The sequence below is a fragment of the Chrysemys picta genome, chromosome 4 (genome assembly GCF_011386835.1).
Source record: "Chrysemys picta bellii isolate R12L10 chromosome 4, ASM1138683v2, whole genome shotgun sequence".
Classification (NCBI taxonomy): Eukaryota; Metazoa; Chordata; order Testudines; family Emydidae; genus Chrysemys; species Chrysemys picta.
The window spans coordinates 91,454,003-91,466,345 of record NC_088794.1 but is presented as its reverse complement, the minus strand read 5'-3'; the positions used below and the strand labels follow the sequence as shown (position 1 = coordinate 91,466,345).

The window sequence follows — 12,343 nt, the reverse complement described above, 5'->3', positions numbered from 1 at the left end:
TTCTGCAGTGATAGTGTAAAGAAGCAGCCACTCAGTCCCTTATTCAAGGTTTCATCTTTGCCTTAAGTTCAAATTTTACTTCAATTCTTTCATTTCAGTCATTTGTGAAAATCTCTTCAAGGCCCTGGACAAAAGAAGCCATCTTATCAACACTGGGATCTCACCACAGTGATGTGTCATCATGTTTAAATAAATGGTCAAACCCTATGGAAAGGGGGCACTCATCAGGATCACTTTGCAGGGAGAAGAATCCATCTGAACTCTTTGGCCCATGACAAGAGACCAGATTGTTACTTAGCTTAACCTCACATATTCCTTGTGGGGAAGAAGGTATGGGAATTCTGGCTGGTCCCCAAAGTCATAAAGACATCCTGTTAGACTTTGGGAGCTGTGTATGACCTTTGGCTGGAAGCATGAAATCTGTCTTGGTAACAGGAATTTTTTTCTGTGACTAGATTATCTGTAAAATAACCCTGCTCTGTAGCTGAAGTATATACACACTTTCTTTTACTACTGCTATCAGTGTTTATCTCATTAGAGATGGTAGACAATGGGATATTTCTTTTCGGACCAACAAATGATTTTTACATATATAAGACACAAACTTTGGAGCTAAAAAGATTTGCTCAAACCTTTTTCGTCTGAAAATATGGTGGTCCAGGGTAAAGGAATTACTGCCTACCAAGTACCCTTCTTGAGAATGAAAAGGGCTACCTTTTTTGCATATCTCCTAATTAAAATGGATAGGTGGAATTAGGCTCAGCAGGAAACATCATCAGCCTAATATAACACCAGACACAAGATTTCCAGGAAGACTAACATCTTGGCATGTAGCTGGAATGACTGCATTTCTACTTATGGGTCTCTTTAATCAAATGGGCTTCATACAGAGATTCTAAATTGTTATGCTAATAGTGCCTTGTATGGTTTCATGTCTGATCTTGGGTAATGTTTTACCATAACCTCCACCAATAATGTAAAACAGAGAAAGGTATTTAAGAGACAGAGGCTAAGGCAGGTGAGTCATAAACTTGACTCAATCTCAGGTATTTAGGGGGTATATATTCCCTGGCTGGGAACCACCTTCCTATTAATATGGCACAAGGAGCTCTATGAAAGGTTTTTCAAAGTATCATCAGGTGTTATTTTGGGCTGTGCTCAGTTATTTTGTATCCAAACAGCCTGATGTGGGCAGATTTACTTTACAAGGTTATATTACACCAGGAATGGAATTTGAGTTGGGTAGGATCCAAGTTCCAGTATATTTCTATTCAGACCCAAACTTCTGCTTATAATAGAGATGGGAGACACCAGGTGACAAGCTATATCCTCTTAAGGAATTCCAAGAGCCAAAGACTGTGGGGCTACATAGCATTTTATGCCAAATGTATTAAAGTACCCCCATCCCACTCATTCTTGTCTGTTCTCTCCTAGGACTTCATGCTTCCCAGAATGATGATATATAAATGACTATAAACTTACACAAGTTTAGGGAATACTGCCTGTTTGAAATGTCAATTACACAAGGTTAATTCTATGATAAGGAAACTTTCCTCCCCTACCCTCCAATTCAATTGTTATTTCAGCCATCAAGACTCACTTCAGATGGACAAGGCTAACAAGTTTAATAAATTTCAATGTGTTACTATGGTGAATCATTAAAACCCTTCTGGTCAATAACAAATTTCAATATGAGAATATCCCTCTGGCATATTTTTATTATGAGAACAGTTTCTTAAGCAGCTCAATTAGACAGAGGAAAAGTGCACTAGGTTGGAAGTCCTACTCAATTTAGCATGCTGAAACATTCTGTGGCAGGGAGATCCATAACTCCAATAGCACGAGGTCACTGTAATTCAGGATTTAGGCAATTTAGTAGATCATTGGTGGGGGAAACTTGCTCAGTACCCACCTACACTATATCTGACTTAAAAGAATTTTATTAGCCTCTTGCAGTCATGAATACCAAAGTTACTCACATACACAATAAACAGCTAAAGTTCATAAAAGTATACAGGACTCTTGTGTAGGATACTTATCAGGAGAGATAGGCCCAATATACAAAAATGCAGGGGTGAAATCCTGGCCCCACTGGAGTCAATGGGAGTTTTGCCATTGACTTCAGTTGGGCCAGGGTTGCACCCCAGGTCTGTATCCAGAACTACACTTCCCCAAATTTCAGGGATGTTCAGAGCAGAAATAATGATTTAGTCCAATACAGAGATAAGATCTAGGTGCAAAATTTAAATCCAGATCTGGATCCAAAATTCTTCATAATTCAGGGTTGTTAGGACTGAATCAATACCCTCGATCCAATCTCTAATCATAACAGACTACAATATGTTGTACTAGTAATATACATATAAAATCAAATTGTGCTTTATTTTGGTGTGTAAAGTCAAATGCTGGGAAGTTTCAGCTTAAGTTCATCTCATGCTGCAAAGGGCCTGATTTGTTTCTGTCACTGTACAATGAAGCCAGTTAGTATCCACAAGGAGCTTCTGTCACAGTGAACAGTAAAGGTATAATTTCTGATACATATTTGTTATTTGAAAAACAAATGTCAACCAACAAATTTATGTCAGGTGTGCTTGTAGGATAGCACTGTGAATGCCATTGGCACTTAGCAATGGCTAGTCCCAAACTATGCTACTTCAGCTGGGATGTTTCTGACTACCCAGTCCCACCAGTTCAAGAAACTGCCCTTGTTTATCATTTATAGCAGGCACCGGTGATTTCAGATGTGCCCCGGAAGGCCTTGTGCTGGCTGCTACTGTGACCAGCTGTACCTATTTGGTTCCGGGAAGTGGGCAGGTGGAAGCCCACCCACTGCTAAAGGATCCCCCCCCGCAGCCTAAGGGGAGGATCTACAGGTCCTGAAACCCAACTGATTTCAGGAGACAACTAATGAAATAACAGGGACAGGAGTGTGGTCAGAGGGTCAAAAGAAGGGAACCTGACGGGGACACCAAGCAGAGAACCCCGAATAGCGCCCACTGCTCCTTGAAGGTGTCTGGATGCCACCCAGAGGAACTCTGCCCGGATACGTGAATGGACAGAGGATTGGAAACAGGCCCCAGTGACCAGCTGTAGCGGGGTGGTCACCCCGCTCCTGCCCTGAAGGACTTAAAACAACCCTGGGAGAGGGCTGCGGCGGGGGAAAACCTAGGCTGATTGGGGGAAGCAGCCTCAGGTGGGGCCCTGACCCAATCAGGCGACAGCTGGCCCTATAAGAGGGCTGAGGGCCAGCAATTGAGAGACATTCTCTCTCTAGCTTTCTGAGAGAGAAGGACCTGGCTGCCTGGGAGCTGAGAAGGATACCTAGGGTGGAGTGAGTGCTGGGGAAGGGCAGAGGGAGCTGGAAGCTCCAGCCTAGCAAAACCCCAGGTTGCAGGCCTAGTTAAAAGCCTACAAAAGGGTAGTGGGGCTGCAGAGAGGCAGCCCAGAGATAGGCAAAGGCAGCAGGTCCTAACTCCATTGCTGATGATGAGTGGTTTATAGACTGCAGTCTTCCCCAGGGAGCGGGTGCTACATGATAACTGGCAGTAGCCACTGAGGCAAGATGGAGCTAGAGGGTTGGGGAGTTCCCTTGGGAGGGGAGACCTAGAGACAGTGGGTTGCTGCTGGGGGCAGAACCCTGAAGTGGAGGGGCACTGGGGTCCAGGAAGGACATGGGGGCCAGCGGCAGGCGAGCCACCAGCCTGTAAAGGCACTCTGGGCTGGAAAGAGCTAATTCCCAAGATGACCAGCAGGAGGCACTGCACCAGTGAGTTGTCGCCCCGCCACACCAGCCCAAAGGAATCTGAAGTGTTTTTGAGAATTCTTAAGACACCAGCTGCAGTGAACTGAGCAGAAACAAGAATCTCATTCTAGAAATAGAAATGACAAATAAGAGACCAAGTGGGTTATAAAGTTGTTTAGAGAAGTGAGGTCAGAGGTAAGCAATTGTGTTCTTTGCTTAGAGCACTAGAAAAGATTGCATCTGTCTATTCTGCCAGATCTAGACACAGGTTTTGTACCAGTATAATTATTTTGGTTAGGGGTGTAATTTTTTACCAAGTGGTTATACCAATACAACACCTAGCGTTATACTGGTATAGAGGTGCCTTATTCTCCTCCCTAAACAGGAATAGTTGTACCAGTATAAAGATCCTTTATACTGACATAATTGCATCTATTCCAGGGTAGTTGTACTGCTTTAACTATATTGGTATAGCTAAAGCAGTAAAATTTTTATGTGTAGACAAAGACTTAGGGCACGTCTTCACTACCCACCGAATCGGCCGGTAGCAATCAATTTATTGGGGATCGACTTATCGCGTCTTCACTAGACGCGATAAAATCGATCCCCGATGGCTCTTCCATCGACTCCAGAAATCCACCGCGGCAAGAGGCGGAAGCGGAGTCGACGGCAGCGCGGCAGCGGTCGACTCGCCGCCATCCTCACAGCCAGGTAAGTCGACCTAAAATACGCCACTTCAGCTACGCTATTCACGTAGCTGAAGTTGCGTATCTTAGGTCGACCCCTCCTGTAGTGTAGACCTAGCCTAAGTTATTGTCTGTAGGCTTGTTAATTTTCTGGATGTTTGAGGCCTTGCCTCTAGGTGGCAGATCAAGAATAATATTTCACACACTTCTTTTGATAGTCTATTCCCAGAATGTTTGAACACAATTCTTAGACCATTATATATATTTAAACTTTCTTGGCAGGACTATAGTTTGCCTTGGAATCTGAGTGTCATGAAGGTGAAAGCAGTGTGTGTGTAACATTATATTGTTTTATAGCAAGGTAAATACTGAATGTAGATGACAGCTAAGTATAGCTCAATAGGAGGACATTTAAAAATCTCACCACCTAGATTATTATGTGGAATTACTACTGGAATTAGTCTAGTGCAACTGATTCTTCCGCAGAATAAGAAGAAATCTAGAATCAGAGGGGTAGTCGTGTTAGTCTGGATCTGTAAAAGCAGCAAAGAGTCCTGTGGCACCTTATAGACTAACAGACGTATTGGAGCATGAGCTTTCGTGGGTGAATACCCACTTCGTTGGATGCATGCCGACGAAGTGGGTATTCACCCATGAAAGCTCATGCTCCAATACGTCTGTTAGTCTATAAGGTGCCACAGGACTCTTTGCTGCTTTTAAGAAATCTAGAGTAACTTTAATGACTACATTGAAGTTACTCTGGATACCACTATAACTGAGATCAGAACCTAGCTTCTCAGCTCTAACATTAATGTAAGTCATTTTCTACCACATCGCTCTCAACTCTTCAAGACCCAAACCGACTGACACAGGTCTTTTTTATATATGACTAAGACCCAAAATGAGGGCTATAATGGAGGTGGAAGCATGAATTGATAGGGTGCTTTTGTCTTTAGTGGTGTAATGTTTTCTATGACCTGGTTTCAAGATTTTGCCTTTCTGATGTCAATAACTGACAGAAATAAAGAGGGAGTCAACTAGTTCTCTATGGGACAGAGGAAAATGTGAACCTTAGTTGAGGCTCAGTTTTACCTACTGTATCTTCAGGATGGCTAAATGCCGTATAGCTTTAATGTTGGATATGGTGTGTAGATATAGTGGTCCAAACTCATCTGGAATGAATTTGACCCAGTATTTCTGGCAACCTTTTCAGGCAACTGTACCAGTTCACCTAAAAAAGCTCAGTTGTATCACTCAGTAGCATCCTATGCATCATTTGTGCACACTCATATCTTCAAATGAACTTGTGTTGCTCCAGAACTAGTCTTACATGAGGGCTTGGAGTAGCCCTGGCTTCATAATAGGTGGACAGCAGGAACACAAGGTCCATCACAGAGGTTCCTCATTAAAGACCAAAGTCTGCCTTCTCCTCTGTGTCATGGAAAACTTCAGATGCAGCGGAACCAGTGGCTATCCAGGAGGACAGAGTTTATGGAGGTCACTAAGGGATCTGCACTCACTCTATGTGGAGCTCATTTCTGTGGGGATATCCCCTTTCTTCTTGTGCAGCAGGGTTTGGGTGGGAACAGGAATGAGTCAGGTAAGAATTAGGAGTGGGACTAAATAATCCACCCCTACAGAGTTTCACCAGGCGGCTTGACTCTCTGCAGCTGGAGAGTGGCTATGACCAGAATGGTTCCAACTAGACAGCTTTTGAATGACTCAGTGCAGGAGAGATCATTTTGGTTTCAGGCAGGGAAAGGGAGCCTAGAGAACCAGTCACAAAAACTGTAAATACTAGTACCAGTGTAGGTGTCAGTGGCTAAGAACCATAAACTCAGAGTTGTTTGCTGTTTTCATTCCTATGCTGATATTTCAAGAAAAGTGGTTAAAGGGAAAGAATAATGTAACTTAAAGCTTTTTAAATAAATAGAGGGAAAGGGGCACAGAATTCCTGTGAATGAATAGGTAGTCCTCAGCTGCTGCTTGCACATACATACTGGTAACAGGAGTTTCAATTAAACATTCTAATTAGAGCTTAGTACAACGTTACTCCAATTTTATGAGCATATCAGCCACATTGCCAAGAGCCACACACATTTTAGTTAAGAGGACATAAAAGCATGTTGAGTAACTATTATTAAAGAGACACAAGTGGCTTCTGAACAGGGGAGGTTCTATGTATTTTGCTGCCCGAAGCACGGCAGTCAGGTGGCTTTTGGCGGCGTGCCTGCAGGAGGTCCGCTGGTAACACGGATTCGGCGGTATGCCTGCGGGTGATCTGCCGGTCCCGCGGCTTTGGTGTACCCGTCGCCGAATTGCCGCTGAATCCGTGGGACCGGCGGACCTCCCGTAGGCATGCCGCCGAAGGCTCCCTGGCTGCTGCCCCCACAGCGACCAGCAGGCCGCCCCCCACGGCTTGCCGCCCCAGGCACGCGCTTGGTACGCTGGTGCCTGGAGCCACCCCTGCTTCTGAACAGGGAAATAAATGACACTTCAAAGAGATTTAGGTCTTTTAAAAACTTTATTCAATGTGCTGTCCTGAGAATTGAAATCTTGAGTTTTAAAATGTAACACTTAGCTCCCTGGAAGCCTGATCGTGCCAGGGTATGAGTGTCTTTCTCTAATGGGAGTGAAAATGCTTGGTACCTTGCATGATTGGGCTCATGATTAGTCTAATTTTTTTTACTTCTCTATACACTGGAAGAGCATCCTCTTTAGGGCCGAAATGCATTTGACAGGCCCAAAGTAGGCTTTATTTTTCCGTCCCATAAAAGCCCTACTCAGCTCACTATAGAGCAAATGGCCTGGCACTTTCTTTTTGTTTCTGGCAAAGCATTTAATACCAACCAGTCACTTTTAGGAAGTCAAATTAAGTTACATTCTTTTTCTCATTCTTACTTTGTTAGCAACCTGCACCCTACACTATCATTTATGCTCTGTCATCAAAAGCAACACCCACTATGGAAGAAGAGCATTTCAAGTCTGCAGCAGTAGGTTTCCATAAACCAGAGCCCTGACAATCCTTTCCATTCAACCCAATGACACCCGCTGTGTCAGCACTGTAAGGACACTGGGCAGGATTGTGAAATCTGTTCCTTATTGTTGTTGCTGTAAAGTCTACAGCCAGATAACAAGACTAAGAGCTAATTCACAGGCCTGTTTCTCAAGAGCTATTCAGTAATTCCCCGCCCCATCTTATGAATGTACTCACTCACTGAAGCATCTCTTACCAGTAATCTTGGCCTATCTCCAGCTGCATTTCTCTCTCTTAGTGATTTTTCTTATCCTCTGTTTGTGGTCTGTAATCCTGGTTATCTTGTACACAGAGCCACAGCAAGAAAATAGGTTTTCCCTAAATTTTAACAGTCCAATTAAAATAAATTAATACAAATAATTAAAAGGCCCAGGGTCACTGTGAAATAATCAGATTGAAGAGGAGAGAAGTCTAAACAACTTCTCCTTCCCCCTATCAAAAGGAAATACATAAAAACTTGCAAGATAAAGGTGAAATTGTGCAAAAGATGTGAGCAGGATCCCCAGTTGAGTTGTCACATCTCATTCCCAGTGGGATCCTGCAGTCTATTTTATTGGGATTTATTAAGGTTATTTTTATGCTCACAATACAGACCATCCAAGGCTTGGTAATATTGAACAGATACCATCTGCAGTGTCTCTGTAGCCAGTGTATAAACACAAAGCTGCAGACTCCCAGACTCCAGCCTTCTTGCTTTTCAAGGGAGGGAGGAGGAGTAAGTGTGCATGAGGGGGAAATCCACATAATAAAATGAAAGAGAAGAGAAGCTGGAAGAAGTAATTGCACTATAGGATTACCTTGTGTATGCACAATTGAGACACAAGGTACAATCTAGCTGACCCCACCCCCATCCCACATCTAGTATCAGCACAATAGACTTTTAATGTGCACAAAGCATATTCTTGACAAGGTATTTGGGCAAGGCTTTTTCTCCCAATAACTATGCTAAAGGTAACAGTTTCAGACCATGTGACGGGGATCTCAGAGAGCCACGCTGAGGTTACTGAATTAGGGTGAACTGCAAAGAATGGGGTAGACAATCCCCAAAGCTGGTGAATATTCCAATACTTAGATTTACCAAGGCAGCATAAAATAGCTTCTATAATACCTTACTAGTTACCCAGAAGCTAACAACAGAGTTCCCTTAAAGCAACGCAGCCTTAGGCCCCCACCCAGACAGCCAAGTCAAATATGATGAGGATTACTGAAAATCTTATTCATCATATAAGAAAGTTCTACCAATCCCAAAAGATCAGACACATTACCTCCCAGGTTAATGAATATTTCAGATCTTACCCAAATACATGCTTACAGACAATCCTTATTATCGAAACTAAAGTTTTATTAAAAAGAAAAGAGAAAGAGTACTGGTTAAAAGAATAGTATACATACCGACATGAATACAGTTCTGAGATCAGATTCATAGTAGTGATGGTGAGTTTTGTAGTTGCAAAATGTTATTTCAGAATTAATCCATAGGTTATAGTCCAATGTTCATATTCAGGGTGATCCAGATAGAACTGGAGATCTCAGCCTTACGACTTAAGCTTCCCCTGCATGAAGCATCAAGCAGATCTGAGATAAAAAGGATCAGGACCCAAGGGTTTTTATACAGTTTCAGGCCTTCTTTTGACACTCGGAGTCCTTAGGCAAACAATAGGCAATCATGGAGACTTCAAAGTAGACGTATTTTCCAAGCATCACCGGTAATTAGCTCCAGGGGTTAACATAAGGCAATTGCCTGTTTTCCACCATTCACAGGTGATTTGCTATACATTTCAAAGAGGGATGAATACAGTGATATCACTATTTTTACAGTTCATTTAGATGTTAGGATCGCCTTTTGATCTCTGAATTAACAGAATACAGCATAGAGAGGGACTGCTCGATTACATTGTTAACCTCTAACAATATATATGTAAACACACAAAAACACAAACATTATCTACTAATATGTCCCTAAAGGTTGAATCTGGGTCAATTAGCCTGAAAGCTGCTTAACCCTTTCTGGCCTTGTGTCACAGACCATTTTTTATCCTATCCCATGGAGGACATGCAAAGAGCAGCCCAGGCTAGACGGGGATAGAAAAGTGTTGTTCATGCTTTAAGCAATGTTTTATGGCACAGGAATTATTCAAATTCCTTCTGTATTAACAGTGACCAATTGCTGTATAGCAAGTTGTCATTCACTCTCTAAGCAAGTTTCTTAAGAAGAAAACATCCTATGATTTTAGTGATCCCTGTGTGACATGACTGCTGGACTATAAGATCTTGCACACATTAAGGATTTTCTGAAATCCTCCCACCATCCCTCTAGCATCAGTGCAGCTCCACCAGTGGTAGCAGTGTAAATGGGATGCCAGTGTTTTAACCATCATATCATCTAGATTTGCTCACAGCACAGTTTGATGTCATGGTGGCAAAAATGCCTGCTTACACAATGCTTACACCTTTGCTAACACCGGTGGAGCTCTAGGGCTAGAGGAACAGTCAGAAATTTTGAAAAATTCTCACTGCTCATCCACACACATAAGTTGTACCACTTGAACTATTCCAGTATAGTCAAAGTGGTACAACATTCCCCCCTGCTCACCTCCTAGCGTGGACACAGTTATACTGGTATAAAGGTGTTTTCATTGGTTACATTATTCCTTACTGGATTACGCTTAAGTCCTTGCCCCATTACACCATTCATAATGTGATTAAAGAACTGAGATTTATGTAGTAACAATTTAGAATCAGAGTCATGGAAGTGTAAGCCTGGAAGGGACTTCAAGAGGTCATTTAGTCCAGCCCTCTGCACTGAGGCTGGACCAAGTATACTACTATATACTATACTGAGGTGAGCCATTTGGGCATCTGGCATACTGCAGTGAGAATATGGATCTTGTACAGTATATTCATGCAGTTATAATAAATTTGTGCAAATGTTCTAAAGACCTTGGAGACAGGGTACAAATCTTACCTCTTCCTCTGTAACCAAGGAGGGCCCTACCTGGAATGGAATTTAATCAAAGCACTTCCACTGGGTAGAAAAGGGCAAGACTTGAGGAGGGCCTAGATCACACCACCTGCATATCACTTGGAGCCCTGTTCTGTAGGGATTACTCCTTGAGGGAGGTTTGGGGGACAGGACAGGGGACACTAGGGTTTGGGCTTTTAGATCTTCTGCTATGCAGACTCTACCAGTCATTAATTATCCCTAGAAAGCATAAGCAATTGCAGCTTCAGAACTTTGTTCCCAACCTGAGGCCTTGAGGGTAGATTCCTTTCTCCTTCATCTGTGGAAATCCTCTGTATAAAGCTTGGCTACATGCTGCAGGAATTTGCTCTTGGACCACTGCAGTGAGCGAAAGTGCAATTAAATTAAAGACTCCCTTTATAGCCATCTTTCTTCCTCCATCATATCCTCTCTTCCCCTTCTCTGTCATAAAACACTACCTAGGGGAGCACAGTTCAGCACCTGGTGGCACCAGCAGAGCCAAGAAGAGAAGCATCAGTGAGTTAATTTAAAATCTAGAGACTGGCTTCAAGATAGAGAGCTACATAAATTGAATATAACCATAATGTATATTTGGGCTTTTTTTTTTTACATCTGATAGCAATACCCTTGGTTTATACTTACCAACTAAGTATGACATCATCTATGGAAGTGAAAGTCACCCCATAACATAAAGATAATATATTCCTTTGGAGTCCAGGTTTAAAGCTCAATGCTTAATCTCAAATGCTATGTTAGTGATAGTGAGTCCAGAGTCTAGCTTCAGTAAATAGGATGTAGAACTCAACCAAAGCCACCTGGAACATACCATATTTGAGGGACATGTCAGGTCAGAATTGGCTTTAGATTTTGTAAGAAGGTTTAAAAAAAATTAAGATCAATAGATTTGTTTCCATGATTTATTAACATTTCAGCCGAAACATCTAAAATATATGTTAACACATGCCCTTGGAATCCAAACCATTGGTTTATTGTGTTAGTGTATCAGAATTGCAATGTGAAAGTGACTAGAAGTTGACTGTAAAAAGAAGTGAACTAACTAGCTTGTTTTTACTCTCCAAGCTGAGTGATACGCAAAGGGATAGTGAAAAAATAAGAGCTTTTTCAGTGTTAATACTGAAAAATGTTAATAATTAATGTTATTATATAATCATAATTAATGTTAATAAAATAATAATGTTGTGGTTAATGCACTGCACTGAGGGTCAGGAAGTCCGAGTTCACTTTTCACTTCTTCCACAGACTTCCTATGTGACTGCGGGCACCTAATTTAGCACAAATTTTTCATAAATCATCACTAATTTTAATTTTTATTCTTGGATGCCCATTTTGAGACCATGTGGGCCTGATTCTCTGTTGTTCCATTCCTATACTTTGCTCAGAAAAATGGTGGGAGAGATGCTTTAAGTAACTTTTGCACTTCTTCTATTCTTGGGGGCAACTAGAGGCTCTGAGCTGCTGTAATTTATATTTTGGCTGGAATAGACTCCTAGAAGACTTTAGTAGATGAGAATACCTCACAATGTATTCTGGTCATACCCCTCCCAAGTGTGTGGGACACTTGGACATTGCATGCAAAACATTACCACATAATTTCTGCTTGATTTTTTGTCTCCTTGCTTAGTTTAGCAACTGAAGATTGCAGGGAGGGACACTGTTTTTTGCTCCCTCAATTTAGGTGAGGAACTAGAGAGAACACTGTCTTGAAAATGCAGAATCAAAAGGGTTAATCTACCACTGGGGCAGAGGTGAAAGTAAGCCGGTATGGTCAGGTACAGCATACCAGCAAGAGCTGGTACACCGCCGACCGTACCTGGAGGGGATAGCTTCCTCAGGCTGGCAATTTAAAGGGCCTGGGGCTCCTGGCAGCTGCTGGA

The 12,343-nt window shown here is 42.3% G+C and overlaps 1 protein-coding gene across 4 annotated transcripts in view; it reads left to right on the top strand.

Annotated features, from left to right (window-relative positions):
• The window catches only part of HEATR4 (HEAT repeat containing 4), a 47,976-nt gene extending 46,286 nt beyond the window's left edge, over nt 1-1,690 (top strand). For 3 of the 4 annotated variants that reach the window (XM_042849378.2, XM_042849377.2, XM_024106598.3), the window contains one exon: nt 99-1,690. In XM_042849378.2, the coding sequence (XP_042705312.2) occupies nt 99-275 (177 nt within the window). In that variant the 3' untranslated portion in view covers nt 276-1,690. The remainder of the gene's footprint in view (nt 1-98) is intronic. The other variant, XR_010600632.1, reaches the window with a different exon arrangement.
• The last annotated feature ends 10,653 nt before the right edge of the window (nt 1,691-12,343 follow it).